General features: G+C 40.6%; 1 protein-coding gene across 1 annotated transcript in view; it reads left to right on the forward strand.

Annotated features, from left to right (window-relative positions):
• LOC131228201 (peptide chain release factor PrfB3, chloroplastic) overlaps positions 1-19113 on the forward strand; it is an 83516-nt gene that overhangs the window by 16819 nt on the left and 47584 nt on the right. Inside the window, exons 2-3 of the mRNA XM_058224078.1 lie at positions 5548-5765; positions 6411-6611. Of these exons, the coding sequence (XP_058080061.1) occupies positions 5548-5765; positions 6411-6611 (419 nt within the window). The remainder of the gene's footprint in view (positions 1-5547; positions 5766-6410; positions 6612-19113) is intronic.

The raw sequence follows: 19113 nt of genomic DNA on the forward strand, positions 1-19113 counted from the left end.
AATTCTACATCTACTACTCAATAGTCATGAGAGACGATCACAGCCACTCAAGAGGAGTATTCCGAGTTGCTGAAAAATCTGCGGAATCAGCCAACTCTTGCTACTTCTAGAACTACTTTCACCCCTACGACTACATTTATGACTTTAGGTATGGCCTGTTTAGATTCCAAGTTCCCCGCTCCATGGGTCATTGACTCTGGAGTATCTGACCATATGTAATGTCAGTCCAGTGTGTTTTCCTCCATTAATATATTGTTAATGGGTTCATTTATCACTTTGACAGATTGTCCTTAGTATAGAATATGTGGAATTGGTATTTTTCTCTCTAGCTCCTTCAGTTCTTTCCTTTTATTATCATTTGTCCTTTATGTTCCTAAAATTTTCTTGAGTCTCCAATCAATTAGCAAACTCACTAAAATCTCTTAACTGCTTTGTGACCTTCTATAATTTTTTAGGATTTAAAGACAAAGAACAAGATTGGTGGAGGACATGAACTTGATGGGTTGTACTATCTTGATTGTGACATTGTTGGTGCAATAGTATAGAAGAACATTTTTCTTTACTAGTGACATTACCATCTTGGTCATCCATCCTCAAAGATTCTTAAAATTGTTATTCCTTCTTTGTTGTCTGTGTTAGGTCTAGAGTGTGAAGTGTGTGAATTGAGTAAACATCATCGTACTACTTTTCCACCACGTGTGGAAAATTGTAGTTTAGTTCCTTTTTATTTAGTTCATTTGGATTTTTGGGGGCCCATTAAAATCTCCAGTAGGTCAGTGGCACAAGTATTTTGTTACCTTTCTTGATGATTTCTCGTTAATGCTTTAGATTTATTTAATGAAAGACAAATCTAAAGTATTTTCTATTTTTTAGACTTTTCACACATGGAAGTATGAAATCAATTTCATTCAAAAGTGTCTTTGTTTCATTCCGATAATGTCAAGGAATATATGTCACAAGCCTTTAGCTAGTATTGTTCTGAAACAGGAATCCTTCATCAAACATTGTGTGCTCATCCTCAACAAAATGATGTTACAGAACGGAAAAATTGCCAGCTACTTGAGGTTACTCATGCTTTATTATTCTATATGAATATTCCCAAATTTTTTTGGAGTGATGCAGTGCGCATAAAATGTTTTATGATAAATCAAATACCCTCAACCATTCTAATAGGTTAATTACCACGTCAAAATTTACTTCGAAATACTCCATTGTTTTCCTTGCCCCTTAAAGTTTTTGGATTTGTAAACTTTGTTCATTAATTGGAATCAGGCTATGATAAATTATAATTGGAATCAAGCTATGATAAATTATACCCTGGAGTCATTATATATCTTTTTCTTGAGTACTCTAGGGCACAAAGAGGTTATCATTGTTATAGTCCTCTTCGAAGATAATATGCATGTGAGACATTACATTTTTCGAGTCCACTCTGTTCTTCTCAAAAGATAGTAAATCTCTTGATGTGGAAGCTTTGCCTATACCTGTTGCAGTTGAAGAAGATATAATCCAATCTCCTCCCTCTATTGATTTCGCCATTTGCACCGTGCCTTCACTGCAAGTCTATTCAAGACAAAAATGTAAAACGGCCAACCATTGTGCGCCATCCACTGTATCTTCTTTCGAGCCTAATGATCCAGATACATCTGATGTTCCTATTACTTTGAGGAAAGATCAACATGCTTGTACTGATCATCTTAGTGACAAATATGTCCCCTTTCAATGCTTCCTCTCATTCTATTTTCAAGTCACATTAGGAAGCATTGTTACATAAGATGTGGAAGCAAGCAATGGAAGAGAAAATGGATGCCCTTTATCAAATAACAATTGGGAGCTCACTAGTCTACCTTTCGGAAAATGTGTTGTTGGTAGAGCTGTACACGAGCAAGCTAAGCTTGGGTACTCGATCAACTCAACTCGATACTTGACTCGTCTGAGTTAGGGTCGAGTACGAGCGGGTTTCCACGACTCGTTTACATTACGAGTAGAGTACAAGTCTAGAGGTACTCGACTCGGTACTCGACTCGGTGCTTGACTCGGTACTCGACTCGTACCCGTATATATAAGCCTGCCCAAAAAAAACCCTACCCCACCTACCCGTCATTTTCAACTAGCGAGCAGCCGAGCCCCCAAAAAAAACCCTACCCCACCCACTCGTCATTTTCAACTAGCGAGCGCCCAAACCCTTCTTCCCTCCCCAGCCCGTTTGAAAAAAAAAACCTCTCTCTCTCTCTCTCTCCCCTCCCTCTCCCAGCGCCTGTCCGGACTCCGGTCGTCCCTCTTCTTCCCTTTCTCTCTCTCTCTCACTCGCCCCTATCCCCTGTCCGGCGGTGCTAGACCCTGTCGCTCGTCCCTGCGGCCTGTCCGGTGCCCCTGTCCAGTGACGGAGCTCGTCCCTGCCACTCGTCCGGTGCCGCAGCTCGTCCCTGCCAGGCTGCCACTCGTCCGTCATCGCCCTACCCTGCACGCAGCTGCCTGTCGTTCCTGCCAGCTCGCCCGGTAATGTGTGGGTTTGATTTTTTATTTTTAATTTTTTATTTTTAGAAATTGTTTAATATATGTTAATATAGAAATTGTTTAATATAGTTTTGGGATTAACCGGATATTTGTGTTTTCCCTAAATATTCATTTTGCTATAGTCCTATGGATTCCCTAGAGGGGGTGGCTAACAGTGAAGTGTGAACTGACAGTGGGAAAAAAAAAAAAAAAAAAAAAAAAAAAAAAAATAATAATAATAATAATAATAATAATCCCAAATCCCAGGTATAGGGACTGCATAGTTCTATTCCTTCTAAGTCATAATAATAAAATAGCAAGCTTTTACATTTGGTGGTGCTAGAGACTGCATAGTTCTATTCCTTCCAAGTTTGGGAAGGCAAGGTATTGTATGCTCATACTCGAACTCGCCTCGAAAACTCGGACTCGACTCGACTCGTTTACTACTCGTACTCGGCTCGTACTCGGGCGAGTAGAGTACGAGCAGGGAGTCCATGCTCGTACGAGCAGGGAGTCCATGCTCATTGGCCGAGTAGAGCCGAGTACAAGCAGCACTCGGGCGTTAAGAGCCGAGTACAAGTAGGGCGATACTCGATTCGACTCGACTCGTGTACAGCTCTAGCTGTTGGTTGTCAGTGGGTGTCTACCATTAAGTTTCATCCTAATGGAATGATTGAACGTGTGAAGGCCCACTTGGAGGGATATACACAAATCCTTGGTGTTGATTATACGAAAACTTTTTCTCCCGTTGCCAAGATGAATTCCATAATCCATTCTATGTTATACTTTCTGTGACAGTTAACCATGGATCTCTTCCAATTGTATGTAAAAAATGCACTTCTTCATGGTGATCTCATAGGAGAGGTTTATATGGAGCAACTGCCTAGATTTGTTGCTAAAGGGGAGTCAAACAAAGTGTTTAAACTGAAGAAGGCGACTTGTGGGCTGAAGCAATCACCACCTGAATAGTTTGACAGGTTCAATAAAGTTGTGTTGAACTATAGCTTTGTTCGAAGCCATGCCAATCATTCCCTCTTTGTACGGAAGGGTACCTCAGACCTTTTTGTATTACTAGTATATGTTGATGATATTGTCATTACAGGAGGTACCAGTTAAGGGGATTAATGAGCTTAATAAGTATCTTCAGAGGCATTTTCTTACAAATATCTGGGTTATCTTCGATATTTTCTTGTTATAGAAGTGGTCAAATCCAAGGAAGGAATTAATCTGTCTCAACGGAAACACGTTTTGGATTTGCTTATGGGGACATGCCTTCTTGGTACTAAGCCGGTTAATATGCCAATGGATTTGAATCACAAACTTGTTGGTGATCAAGGAGATATATTCAAAGACCCATGGAGGTATAAAAGACCATTAGGTAAACTCATCTATTTAACCATTACCATATCTTGTGCTGTGAGTGTGGTGAGTAGAGCTGGGCATGGGACGTCTTGACTAACTCGACTCGTCCGACTCGATCCGAACCGAGTAGGCTTTGCCCAATCCGAACTCAAATCGAGTCGAGTCCAAGTTACCCAGTAACCCAGTAACTCGACCTGACTCAATCCGAAACTCAATCTGTTAGACTCCACTCGATCCGAAACCCGACTTGACTTGGATTCGGGTATATATATATATATATATATAAAACCATAGTTTTTAAGTATCTCTAAACCTACCTGTCGAACCCTCACCCGACCCCGATCCAAACCCAAACTCTCTCTCCCTCCCTCATCCTCCTCCTCTTCCAAATCCGGCAGCCACCCACCACCCTCATCCTCCTCCCCTCCCCTTCCTCCCTCCCTCCCTCCGACTTGGTGCCAACTTGACTTGACTCGGTACTTTTGACCGGTTCGGACTCAGTCCAGATCAGTCCAGGGCATACCAGACTCTAATTGGGTCAGGCATGCTGGACTTGGTACTGAGTCGGGTTAGGCATATTCCAAATCCGGATCGAGTCGGATCAGCCCTAACTCGGTCCGACTCAACTCGATGCCCAGCTTTAGTGGTGAGCTAGTTTATGAGCTCTCTGAGGGTTCCTCACATGGATGCAGTTATTCAAATTTTGCAATATCTTAAAAAAGCACCTGGTCAAGGAAATCTATACAAACTAAACAATCATCTTCAAATCATAGGATACTCTAATGTAGATTGGGTAGGTTCTTTAGCAGATAGGTGATCTACTACTGGGTACTGCACGTTTGTAGGGGGAAATCTAGTTATATGGAAGAGTAAAAAGCAAAGTGTTGTGGCCCAATCAAGTTTAGAAGTAGAATATAGAGCAATGGCTCATACCATGTGTGAGCTAATGTGGATCAAGAAATTGTTACAAGAGATGGGGTTTGCAGTGGATCTACCTATGCAATTGTTTTGTGATAATCAAGCAACATTCCATATTGCAAACAATCTAGTCTATCATGAGAGAACTAAACATATTGAAGTTACTGTCATTTCATACATGAGAAGGTCACCAATGGTGAAATCTCTACGCCGTATATTTGGTCTCAAGATCAACTTGTTGATGTATTCACCAAGGCTCTTGCTCATACTTAGTCAACATATCATTCTCCAAGCTTGGCATCGACAACATCTATGCTCCAACTTGAGGGAAAGTGTTAACGGAAGTGGATATGGCCTGCCCACCTAGCTCTTGTTTGTTTATTATCTTTTGTTCATGTTAGTTAGGATATGTCGGGAATTTTTTTTTATGTTAAAGGATATAATTGTCATATTGGCTTTGTTTAGTTATAAAAGGGGAGAGAGGGGAGAGGTTCAACTCAATTAGGGCTTTTCTCTTCTTTTCTCTTTTTCTTCTCTTTCTCTTTTTCTCCTTTTCTCTTCTTCCAAAGTGCCCTTTCTTTTCTTTTAAAACCTTCTCAATTCCTTTCATAGCATACTTTAGTTATTCTAAAAAGCTAATTGTGTGCAAACTTTTGCCCTAGCAACTTGCATTCCATTTCTTGATTTAACATCACAATTTTGAAGTAGCATTATTTGTTACTATTTCATGTCTAGAATATGAAAAAAAAAATGCTGCTTGGGTTCGCTCAGGTTTATTTTCTTTACGAAGGAAGATTGAAGATGCAGTTGTTCGTGCTGAGATGATGACACCGATGGCATTGGAATTAGAAGAAGCAAGAAAAATTGAGCAGGAAGAAACTATTCGGAAATATAATCTGTGGGATGACCTAGCAAAATCAAATGAGTCCCTTATTGCCTTAGCTGATACCACCAAAGTGGTCGATGCTCTCAAAGACCTGAAATATAAGGTGCTGTTCTATACAGACTAGCCCCATGTGAGTTTGTTTAAGGAGAAGGCATTTCCTTAATAACATCATTAACACTTCACTTGCCATTTAATTCTTTTGTATTTGAAGCACTTGTTTACCAAATCTCTTATAGATTTAGGAAAGAGAAATGGGAAATGCACTTGCATGAGTGCACTTCACAAGGGACTCATTTTTCACACATGTTGATGTGACATGTGCTGAAAATCCAAGCCATACATTAGGCAGGCTCCACCTTGTAGATAGATGCCCTTGGCTAAACCTGTCTGCATGTCTGGTTGCCTGCACAAGTATGTTGAATGTGTTGTTTTCTCACAGCCCATTTCTTTTGTATCTGTTGGCCTACCTGATCAATGGGTCTGCCTGATTTTTTAGCAGGCCATCTACATTGTAGGCCTAGCTGAGAGCATTGGCACATATGAGATGCATGCCATGTAGGCACATGCATGACATGAGTCCCTTGGCAAGTGCGCCTGCTTGATTGAACTGAGTAGGGCTCTTTAGGAGGTGAATGATCTCAGTCAGACTCATGTTTCTACAAGTTCCCATTTCATTTTTTTTTTCTGTAGGTAAATATAATGAATGCTAACTGGGATCTTCCCTTTGAATATCCACCACCTTTCGCAGACTGAAGAGGCAAAGTTGATCACACAGCTTGCAGAGATGGATGCCATAAATCATCGTCTTTTTAAGCAGGCATACAATGCGTCTGTATATGTTAGCAAATTCCTGGACCATTACGAGATGTCAAAGCATCTTTGTGGACCATACGACATGGAGGGGGCTTGTGTGACTATCGAAGCTGGATCTGGCGGCATGAATCATGAGGCAAGTAGTATTCCTATCTCCCAACATAAATTATATGAATTAAGATGTTACATATGAACACTTGGACCTGCATTGAAATTCACCAAAACCTTTATTAAGATTTACTAGGACCTAACGGCCTCGTGGTTAACTCAGGTGATATTTTTCCTGGTCTTTCTAGCTGGAACATGTAGTATGTGAGAAATAATAATTGGATTAGTTACGATAGTAGGACTATTCTAGCTGGAACTTGCAGTATGTGAGAAATAATAATTGGATTAGTTACGATAGTAGGACTATCTGATTGATAGCTGGGATAATGTCTAATATTGTTGACCCTAGATATCTGGGGCAATGGTACGATGATGATGAATAATATGATTATCTATACAAAAATCAGATAAATAAAGTTAGATAATTTCTGTTATTTATTCAGAATAAAAAAAAAAAAAACATCAGTTTGCTATCAGAAAATCACATAATTATTACATGTTTTAACAATTTTACGATTTTATGTAACTTCGATGTAGATGCGTGTGCCAGTGTCAGATGCAGACATGGTCTCAAACATGGTGGGATCTTTTCTTATAATATTAGAACACCCTTTCTTTTTCTTTTTATTTATTTATTTTAATGTGAGAACACCTGGCACATGGAAACACGTATGGAAATGAAATTTATAGAGCATTAGATGGTAGAATGAAACATTGGGAACAATGGGAAGGCCACAAGGAAATGCGTATGGAAACGAAAGGAAGAAGGTCGAGGTCAATTGGGGAGTTCAACATCAGCGGGAAGCCTCATAACTGTATATGGCGATTCGGTTCGGAAGGGAAATATGATATTAGAGGGGCAGGGTGGTAACGAAGAAGAGGTAATGGGAGGAGAGGATGGATAATGCAGGGTTTGGAACAAGGGCTCGTATCGAGGAGGGATGAAACAAAAAAGAGGAGGGAAAATGTGTTTTGTTAGAAGAAGAGGACGGTGGAAAGGTAGTTAAGGTAAATCTTATAATAATTGAGAAATCGTGGGAGACTTTGAAGCATTCTCTAGTTGCAGAGACATGCAAATGCCACTCTACCCCAATTACTCTAGGGCTAGTGGAAGCTTGTGGGCTACCTCCAAAAGCATTTTTGCTCCAGCCACTTGGTTTCTCTAAGGTTTGGATTAGTCTCACACCAGAGGAGGATGTGGAGAGGCTTCTTACTAATGGTATTGCTAACAAGGCAGGCCAGATAAGGTGTCTACATGGATGGGAAGAATGTTCTTATTTTGGGTGGGAAGTTATATGGGTTTTGATTTGGGGAGTGCCTTTGGAGTTTCGGTTCTTTGATTTCTTCACATCCATTGCTTCTTTGCCTTGGGGACGTAGTTGAAACTGATCTAGCATTGGCTAGTGGAGAGGAGATGGGTTGATTAGGGCTCAGATAAGGAGGAAGAGAGCATCCTCGATTCCTAACTTAGTTACTGTCAATGTTCGAAGTATCAATATCATTACAAGTTTCGCTGATCGGGGATACAGAAACAATATCGATACCGCCAATAATATTGCTGATAACCAGAAATGCAGGGAAACATGGGGAAAATGGTAGAATTTTAAGTGAAACTTCAGGAGATGTTAAAATACACATTTGCATATTTAGGAATAAAAAAATTTGTAAAAAGAATTCATACATAATAAGTTTCCATTTAATGGGGGCCTAAAAGCATGTGCGGTCATAAGAAATCAATCCAACCATCCCATCCATCCCACCTAACCATCCAAACATCCATTGATATTTTAGAACATCGACAACACAAGATATTTCGCCAAGAAATCATCAACAACTGGAAAGGAAACGAAAGATGTAGTCTCGATAGCGAGCATATTGTGATAACGATAATATTGAGATATTATCAACAACTGGAAAGGAAATGAAAGATGTAGTCTCAATAGGGAGCATATTGTGATAACGATAATATTGAGATATTATCAATTTTATGATCGACAAATTGAACACTGCGTACAACCATGTGCTCATCAAAAACATGAAGTGGAAATTTTGTAATAAACAGTTTTTTGGTGATATCGATACGTTGGTGATATTATTGAAATATCGTTGATACACTTGTGATACAAGTGACACCTAGAGTTTATACAATTGAAAATATTGGTGATACATAGGCGATATCGATTCATAGGCAATACAGGCGACACATGGAATTTACATAGTTGAAAATATTGGCGATACATTGGAAATATTGATAAATTGCTGGTACCTGGAATTTCTGATACTAGCAGTGCTTTCAGTATTGTTACCGGTGTTATCGGCATCGCCAAGATGGAGATAAGGATAGTATTGCGGATACTTCAAACGATGGTCACTGCTGTGATTGGAAATGAGTGTTTTGAGCTTAAGGTCCATATGGAGAGACCAAGGGAGACCTAATTAAGATGGGGGAAGTATCTGGAAGAGGCGAGATGGTGGCGTTGAGGCGGACGTCAATGACGGTCACTATGGCTTCCAAGATGGAGCACTCTGCAGGTCCTCTGTAAGAGTACCAGTGAATTTTGGGTTTGCGTATGAGGCATGAATTGAAGGAAAGATGGTGGGAGCAGGGAGGCCGTAGTGGGGACAGGTGGTGCTCGGTGTCCATCGGGAGTTCGATGTGAAGCTTACTCCATCCCGAGCCTAGCTTTGGTTGGAGGTTCAGAGCTTCCTTCCAATCTGAGCCAATCTCTCTCATCAGAGCAGGAGGGCAGGGCTTTGGTTCGGGCCACTTGTCATCACGAGGGAGATGGACTTTTCCTTACCTTGCTCTCCAACTCGAGATTTTGAATCGAACGCTGGAGATTTGTCAAAAGTCAACGCGTGGCAAGAGGAGAACGAGAGCTTGATCGAGGAGGGAGCGAGGGATGGCGCACGTGTTATTGATGATCCGAACATGTGCTTGGCCATTGTTTTCTCCTCGGCTCGTGCGATTTTTAATTTTTCTTCAGCTCACGTGCTTCTCAACTGCATGTAGGAGACTCAGTATCTTGTTTATATTCTAAAGTCTTCTTTCCCCACAATATCGAGAACGGGGTCTAATGCGTTGAAGAGGAGCAAGCCTTTGACTCCAGCGAGGGAGTTTCTCCATTGGAACTACATGAGAGATCGATGATAGTCCATGGTGATGACGAGTTTCAGACTCCATGAGATGATATTCATTGGGTTGTTATAGATTTGGCTGAAAGAGAAGCCCTCAATAGAGACGTCCAGATTGTTGTAGGTCCAATGACTAGGAGATTATTTATGGATGGAGCAGGGTTGTTTGGGGTGTGCTTGGAAGAAGCGACGATGGTTACCCCTCCTTGTGTTGAGAAAATGTCTGAAGATACAAGACAAAGACCTTGTCTTAACAATGGTACGGAAGATGGTCCATCCCCTCTCCACAATATCGAGACTCAGTATCTTGTTTATATTCCAAAGTCTTCTTTCCCCACAATATCGAGAATGGGGTCTAATGCGTCGAAGAGGAGCAAGCTTTTGACTCCAGCGAGGGAGTTTCTCCATTGGAACTACATGAGAGATCGATGATAGTCCATGGTGATGACGAGTTTCAGACTCCATGAGATGATATTCATTGGGTTGTTACAGATTCAGCTGACGGAGAAGCCCCCAATAGAGACATCCAGATTGTTGTAAAGTCCAATGACTAGGAGATTATTTATGGATGGAGCAGTGTTGTTTGGGGAGTGCCTGGAAGAAGCGACGATGGTTACCCCTCTTTGCGTTGAGAAAATGTCTGAAGAGACAGAACAAAGACCTTGTCTTAACAACAGTACGGAAGATGGTCCCTCCCCTCTCCACAATTATAAAGAAGCCATTTCTGTGAACAACTTTGCTTGGCCAAAGACATCCGTGAGAGAGTTGGGGGGCTGTTAGGCCTGTCCTTTGGAGTCAGTGACGAAGGTGTAGTTGAATTTTTTCATTTTGTTCAATCTAGAGGTGCAATACGTCAACTGGAAATGCAAGTTCCTAGGGCTAAAAAGAATCCTAAGGGATGGAGAGAGTTACTCAGCCTCGAATGTTTTATTAACTACGATGCAGCAGGCCAAGCAAGTGGGGGGAAGAGAGTGCGTTCGGGTAAAGTTGGTGTCAAATGATTATTCTCTCTTGGAATGTTCAAGGCTTTGGCTGCAAGGTCAAGAGGGCTCTGGTCAGAAAGTTTTGTAGGAAAGCAAAGGCAGATATCATTGCATTGCAGTGTACCAAATCGATTACGATATAGGCGTATTGCCCGTTTCGTATTGGTAACAGCTATGACCGTTACGCAATATAGGGTTGAAACGGGGCATGGCTGAAATTTCGAAGCGTAACGGCCAAGTTTGTGCAACACTGTCAAGGGGCATCTAAAAGAGACATGAAATACACGGGCATATTTGAAAAGCAGTCTTGATAAGAGTGAGGCAACCCCCCAATGATAGGTATTAGCATTTCCAAGATGTCAACTTCTGTTCAATTCTCTCAATAACGGTCCCATAAGTGCTTGGGCTGTTTCTCGATACAAAGAGGAAGACTGAGATAGGAAGAAGGGAAAACCCCTACTTTGTATCCAAAGACTTAGGTCCTTGCTATCGACATGCACTCCCAACATCTTGAACTTGGCCAGATTAATCTTCAATACTGAAGCTACTTCTAAACAAACTAGAATTTTCCGAAGGTTGTCCACTGATTTTGCCTCCGCCTCACAAAACAACTACGTATTGGAGATGATTGATTGGGTCCCCTTCTCGAGATCCTTTGAAGCAACGAAACAAACTGTTTTCCTCCCCTTTCCAAAGCATCATGCTAAGGGCTTTACTGATGACCACAAATAATTATGGAGAGATCGGTTTGCCTTGTCTAAGATCTCAAGATGCACTCGAGTACCCTTTCGGTGATCCATTGACAATAACAATAAAAGGAGGCGGATTGCACACAAGCACCAATCCACTCCCTCCATTTTTGGCAGCACCCAAATCTATCTAGCTTAGTCTAAAAAATCCCAATCAACATGATCATATGCCTTCTCAATGTCCAATTTACATACTAACCTGCTCTTTTTCTCCTTGTACCTAGTGTTGATGCATTCAAGGGCTAAAAGAGCATTATCCGGAATCTGCCTGCCTGCTACAAAAGCACCTTAGTTTTCCGAAACCACTTTCGAGAGGACCTCCCTAAATCTCGATGTAAGAATTTTAGCCAGAATCTTATAGGGACCTCCAATGAGGCCAATCGGTCTGAAGTCTAGCAACCGCTCTGCTCCTTCGACTTTAGAGACTAGGGAAATAAACAAGCTGCCCGCCCCCCCCCCCCCCTAACTCTTTGGATAATCAACCTCACTCAAAAAATTCCACCACGAATTCCATGACATCTTTCTTCACAATATGCCAAAACTTCTGGAAGAAGGCCATCAAAAAGCCATCAGGACTTGGAGCCTTATCCCCACACATAGAATCTAGAGTTATTTTCACTTCTTACTCCAAAAAAGGTCTTTCAAGCAAGGCGACATCCTCCGCAGAAAGCAGGGGAGAAGTGGGGTCGGCTTGGATTGGAAGGAGGAGGTTCTTGGTGCTAGGGAAGCAGAATATGACAAATTGGTAGATGAAATCCATGAGTTGGATCTTTTAGAGGAAGATGGAAGTTTGTCGTTTAAAGATAGGGCATAGAGGGCTGATCTTCAAACGTCTTTGGTGAGCTGATTTTAAAACATAAGAGATTAAATGGTGACGGAGATTGAGAGTAGTTTCGTTAAAAGAGGGGATAAGAACATTAAATATTTTCACAGTATTGCGAGTGTCTGAGCGTGTGGAAATAAGATATCTAGTACGGTTGTGGATGGGTCCAGGTCTTATGATAAGAATCGGATTTGTGATTTTATAGTCAAATTTTACGACGGCCTATTATCTGCTAACCGATGGAATAGACTGGCTAGATCTTCTCAAGTTCTCTAAGCTTTTAAGTGAAGACACTTCGTTTCTTGAAGGTCCAATTTCGGAGGATGAGGTAAAAAAAAAAAAAAAAAAACTTTATTTTCTTTGCGTAGGGAGAAGGCCCTGGGTCTCGACTCCCGATGGTTTCCTGTTGTTGTTCTTTCATAAATTTTGGCAAGTGGTTAAGATGGACATTATGGAGTTTATTGTGGAATTTTCGCGATGGAGCCATCTATCTAGAGAGCTCGGGGCTACTTTCATTGCTTTAATTCCTAAGGTGGAGGGAGTGAATCATCTTAAGGATTTCACATCGATCAGTCTTTTAGGGGGGGTGGGGTTTGGCCAAGATTCTTGCTACCAGGTTCAAAAAGGTTTTATTGAAGGTTATTTCTGACAATTAGGGTGTGTTCATTGCGAGAAGACAGATTTTGGATTGTGCGCTTATTGCACATGTATGTATTGATTTGAGACATAGGGAGGGGAAGAGGGGGTTAGTGTGTAAGCTGGATATTGAGAAGATTTATGACCATGTGGATTGGGATTTTCTAGACTACATGCTACGTAGACTAGGATGTGGAGAGAAGTGGAGACAATGGATCAAGGAATGTCTGCAATCGGCATATTTTTCAATTTTGGCGAACGGGTAGCTGAAAGAGTTCTTCAAAGCATCCAAAGGCCTTTGGCAAAAGTATCCTTTGTCCCCTTGTTGTAATAGGAGAAGCCATTAGTATGATGCTTTGTAAATGGTAGGAAAATGGATTATTTAGCGGGTTTAAAGCGTCTGCCAACAGTACTCAAATAAGTTGCATTCAGTATGTAGATGACACTCTTGTTTTGTGAGGTGGATGTGGTTTCGGTAGATAATTTGCGCAAAGTTCCCGTTAGTTTCAAAGCTATATTAGGTTTGATAGTTTTTTTTTTTTTTGAAAGATAACAGAAGCTCTATTAAAAAAGAGAGGACAAAGAGAACCAACCCGCTGAGATAGCGAATCGATTACCCTCCAAACAAAAGCATATAACAACCCTTTAAATTCACCGCATTAGAGGCCCACTTGATAATATATTGATGTGCTCTTTTGACTATGGACCCCACCGGATTGGATACACCATTAAAACACCTGCCATTCCTTTCTTCCCACATCGACCACCAAACAACAAGAATAGCCGTCCACCAAACAACAAGAAAAGCCATTCTCCAGACCGTAGTTCTTTGCTTACCTAAGGTAGCACCATGCCAGGCTTTAAGCAGCCGACCCGTCGAATCTGGAAAGGACCAGGAAATATCGAAAGAAGGTAAAATTGCTAACCAAACTTGATTAATGAAAGGACAATGGATAAACAGATGATCCACCGATTCCGGTTTGATAATTAATGTCTCTAAATCAGGAATGTTGGGTATCCATATTAGTATTGAAGAGTTGTATAGGTTTGCTACCATCTTTGGTTGTAAGTCGGGGTCCTTTCCTTCGACATACTGAGGGCTTCCTCTATGTATTGGGAAACCGACTCTTCATCTTTGGGACAAGATTATTGAAAGAATTGAGAGAAGGTTGGCAAGTTGGACATGCATGTACTTATCTGGGTGGCAGACTTGCCCTCCACTTGGCTTTCTCTAATATGCCGGTCTACTTTGTTTTTCTTCAAATGCCCAAAATTAGTCTTGGAGCGGCTTGAAGGATTGAGAAGAGATTTCTTTTGGAAAGGAGCTTTAAATGCTAGAAAATTCCATCTCCTCAAATGGGAGGAGATTTGCAAGCTTATTGTTAAAGGTGGGTGCCGGGCTTCATAATTGAGGTGAAATGATAGCCCTCCTTGGAAAATGGAGGTTTGCTAAAGAAGTGGGTAGACATTGGCGGGAGATCATAACTTGCAAGTATGGTATGTAGGTGGGGGAGTGGTTCATGAAGATGTCATCTTTATATAGAGCTTCTAGTATGTGGAAGGCAATTGCTTTGATAGATTATTTGGTTCATAGAGGGATCTCTTTTGTGCTTGGGAATGGTCTCTATATTCAGTTTTGGGTGAATATTTGGTGCGGTGACAAGGTGCTTCAAGATCTTTTTCTAAGAGTGGCTTGCATTGCTCCTCATTGTTCATTTCTGTGGCAGATTGTTTCAATTGGCATGGAGATGTTTGGAGTCATCCTTGCCAAAGAAATATAATAGATGAAGAAATTGTTGAGTTTACCGATCTTCTCAAGCTCTTGGAAGAGACATGCGTCTTCTCTTGAAGGGGATTCACTGGTTGGGTCGGTGCATAGGTCGGGGAGATTCTCTGTTCGGTCATTTTTTAATTTTTTAATTCCCCCCCCCCCCCCCCCCGCGAGTCCCAATCTTCATTTAGTTGGTAGATCGGAAGAGGGTTCTCACCATTGATAATCTTCAGAGAAGAGCGCTAATTCTTTCCAATATTCTGTACCATGTGTATGTAAGACGCATAATTGCTAGATCACTTGATCATCCATTGCTCTTTCTCGCGGAGAGTGTGGAGCAGTTCTTCAGTGGGTAAAATGCTGAAATCTGTGGAAGATCTCCTTTGGGCTTGGCATGGGAGGAGTTGGAAAAGTTGAAGAGGCTAAGTGGAGGCTGATTTTAATGGCCGTGTTTTGGGTTATTTGGAGAGCTCGAAATGGGCGGTGCTTTCAGAATGGGAGCATTGAGGTGGAGGTCATTATCAACAAAATCAAGTTTCTTGTTGCAAGGTTGGGCTGGATCTGTAAATGGGGATTTGGCTTATAGTCTCTCTACTTTTGTTTTTGTTGCGTCTTTTGTATTCTTTTCTTGCTTTCTAAGAGTCTTTTAATAAAATGTTGCTATTTCTGTTATATAAAAAAAAAAGCACTTGGCACATCAACATTCGCCTACTTGTATGGCAATTTTGAAAAAAATATGCATTGTTGTAAAACTTTTAGCTTGTTAAGGCATTGAATATAGTAAATGCATTTGAGCAACTACACACACATTGTGGACTATATGAATATCATATAAATTCTGCTAAAACACAATAATCTCTAGTATATATAACAAGAGTAGCCAGGTTTATGGATTGTATGCAGTTGGTTTTTCAAATTGCTAAAATAATGCATTATCAAATGTCATGGGAAGGGTTTTAACTTTTAAACAAAAAAGTGCATTATCAAAGGTCATGGGAAGGGGTTTAAACAAAATAAAGGATATTTTGGTAATTTACTAGGTGAAGCTATTTGCTAAGCAACACTCCATCAAAGAACTGAAAATGTTAAGAAAAGAATACATCATCATCATCATCATCATCTAAGCCTCATCCCAACCAATTCAAGTCGACTACACAAATCCTATTCTGTATCCACCCAATCTAGGGCCATAACTTCAGTTAGACCATAGGCTGTCTCTTTTCTTACCGTATCCACCCATGTCCTTTTGGGCCTTCCCCTTGCCCATTTAGAGCCTTCAACTTGTACTCACTCACTCAAATGGCTTGGTCATGTGAATCAAGAAAAGAATAGATACATACATACCTATATGTATTAAATATATATAGATGCTCTAGTTCTCTCATAGCATTATAAGTTTTAGTGCTCCTAGTTCCATTGGGACACTTAGACTGTCCAATTAATTGACCTAGACTGTTCATTACGTCCAAAGCACATTGAAAGGACTACCGTTCAAATATCGAACCAATTTGATTAATTTAACCATTTGATCTGGAGCCTTTGATATGGACAATTGAGATTGTTTATACACAAATAGATCCAATCAACAATTTGATCCATCTGTGTTAGGCCCCATCATGGATTGCTTATGATTATTGAATAACGGTGAGAACGAGAATGAGAAGAGAAGAGAAAATGTTGGGGAAGGAAGCGAAAGGAGAGGATTCAATATCCTCATCCTCATAGCATCCCTTTATTTGTAATGGACTCAAGATTAGAAGAGATAAGACCAAATTAAGAACAACAGAATTTGTAAGATACACTAGCATCTTCTTATGATATGATTCTTCTAGGGACCACAAGGTAGTATTACACTCTCCAGGATTGGAAATGTAATAATCATGTATAACCATGGTATGCTAAAATGGTTACATAATGGTAATGGTGGTAGGCGTTATGCATTATGGCATCGAAACGGTTGTAATGGCCGTTACCAAAAAAATAAAAATAAAAATGGGCCGTAATGGCACTGTATCATGGCAGTAATGCTGGTGGCCGTTATGGCTATTGTTACCATTATGGAATACCTTGTGTATAACAGTATCTAGTATTCTCTAACACTCCCCCTCAAGTTGGAGCATGAGTATTATGTGCCAAGCTTGCCAACAATATTGTTTTGACGAATAGATAGAGTTGCCTTGGTAAGAATATCAACATATTGTCTTTTTCAGCGAACAGAAGGCATATGGAGAATCTTGGCTGCATCCTTTTCCCAAATAAAGTGGCAGCTGACTTCTGTGTTGTCCATTCATGAAAAATGGGTTTGGATACAATATGGAATATATATGGTGGCTTGATTATCACAATGAAGAGGTATAGAGGAATATCTTTAAGAATTGACTTCACCCAGATTAACATGCATGCGGCTTGAGCAATGGCGCGATATTCAACTTTAGTGGAAGAACGAGCTAGCGTAGATTAGCTTCTGACTTTTCCATGTAACCGGGTTACCACCAACAACGTACAGTAGCTGGCGGTAGACCAACGATCAGAAGTAGATACAGCCGAGGTTACCTGGATCATGGATCGCTTTGGCAAATAGTACGGGGATGGGTATGTGGTACACTACTTCCTCAAATACATGGTACGCTAGGGGTAGGATCATGTGCATCACTTCACTCGATACAGTGTGTATGCAATATAGTTGATATATGAAGTCATATTGCAATTTACACATGGACTGGTGAATCTCATTATTGTAGACCTTGCATGCTTAGTGTTATATTATAAACAATTTAAAGCCTAAATCTCCCTAGTGCTAATATAAAATTGCATTAACTCAATCAATAATAATAATATATAGAAATACTTTCAGGTAATTGAAAGTAGCGATCTGGATCACAAATGACAATAATTCAGGTCAGTTGATTGAACGGAAAAAATCACTAATTAATAAATGACCATGATTAGATTAGAGAAGACCATGACTGGGGGCGTTCTTCAGATAGTGAAGCATGCGGTATATTGCTTATAGATGATGACGACACAAAGATTGCATAAACTGGCTAATGAGTTTGACTGCATAGCTGATGTCTAGACGAGTTATGGTTAGGCAGATGAGTCAACGATACATGCTCTGATTATCAATAGTTTCGGAGGCTGTTGTTCATGAAGCTTGTGATTGACTTCAATAAGAGTATCAATAGGATGGGCAGAGAGAAGACCTAATTGAGAGAGAAGATCCAATACATTTTCGTTGGGAAAAGAATATTCCTTTATTCGATCATGCAACTTCAATTCCCAAAAAATATTTAAGGTGTTCAAGATCCTTCATTTCAAATGATTAGGCCAATCTTTAACCCAATTAATTTCTTAGATGTTGTTCCCTTTGAGGATGATGTCGTCAACATAAACGAGTATAGTGGTGTATCCATCCATTCATTTGACAAATAACGAATGGTCAAAACTGTTGTGCGGGAATCTAATCTTGGCGATTGTATATCTGAGTTTTTCAAATCAGGTACGAGGCGACCGTTTGAGACTATAAAGAGATTTCTGAAGCTTGCACACTTTTCCAGTCTCCCCCTTAGGCTTGAATCCCAGTGAAAGTGCAATATACATGGCTTCATGGAGAAGTTGTTAACTGCGTGGTTGCTGTTAGCAACTGTGCCTAGCCATGCCACTGTTAGCAAGAGTGACGGTGACTGCGGTACGACAGTGGGTTGCTGGAATCAGGTCTTTCGCCATTAGGAAAATGTTTTTCACATCCAGTTGATAAAGGGGCTAGTTATAGTGAGCTGTAACGAATAGGAGGGTATGGACTGTTTAATCTAGAAGCTAGTACGAAAGTTTCTTCACAGTCAACCTCATATTGTTGAGTAAATCCTTTGGCAACAAGTGGAACCAGGTATAAACACCCATTTGCACCCAGTAACACTTGTCCCATATCTTTTGTTTTCCGAGTGCATTCATTTCATCGAGCATGGTAGCTTTTCAGTAAGGATCGGCCAAGGCATATGCAACTTTAGAGGGAAGACGAACAGAGGAAAGAAAGGACAAGTTGGACTGATATGAAGGAGATAGAGAATTGTATGATATTGATATGTAATTACCAACAGGATAAGAGGTGCAAGTCTGAGTTCCTTTGCACAGGGTGATAGGAAGATCTGGATGTTCTAGCTCGGAAGTGGAAGCTAGATGATGATTGGACATCGCCATGGGTTCTTTTTTCCTCCTGGAATAAATTTTGTGTTTTGTACTAGGTGCAGGAATTGAGGTAGACATCAAGAGAAGGATCAATGATTGGAAGGGGCAGATAGGTTTGTAAGTTGTGAGAGTTATCTGGTGAACGAAAATATGGTATGTTTACATAGAATGTCACATCTCCGGCACCATGGTTAGCGAAAACAGTTACATAACGGCAACGGTAGTAACTGTTACACGATATGGGGCTG

The sequence above is a fragment of the Magnolia sinica genome, chromosome 15 (assembly GCF_029962835.1).
Source record: "Magnolia sinica isolate HGM2019 chromosome 15, MsV1, whole genome shotgun sequence".
NCBI classification, from domain to species: domain Eukaryota; kingdom Viridiplantae; phylum Streptophyta; class Magnoliopsida; order Magnoliales; family Magnoliaceae; genus Magnolia; species Magnolia sinica.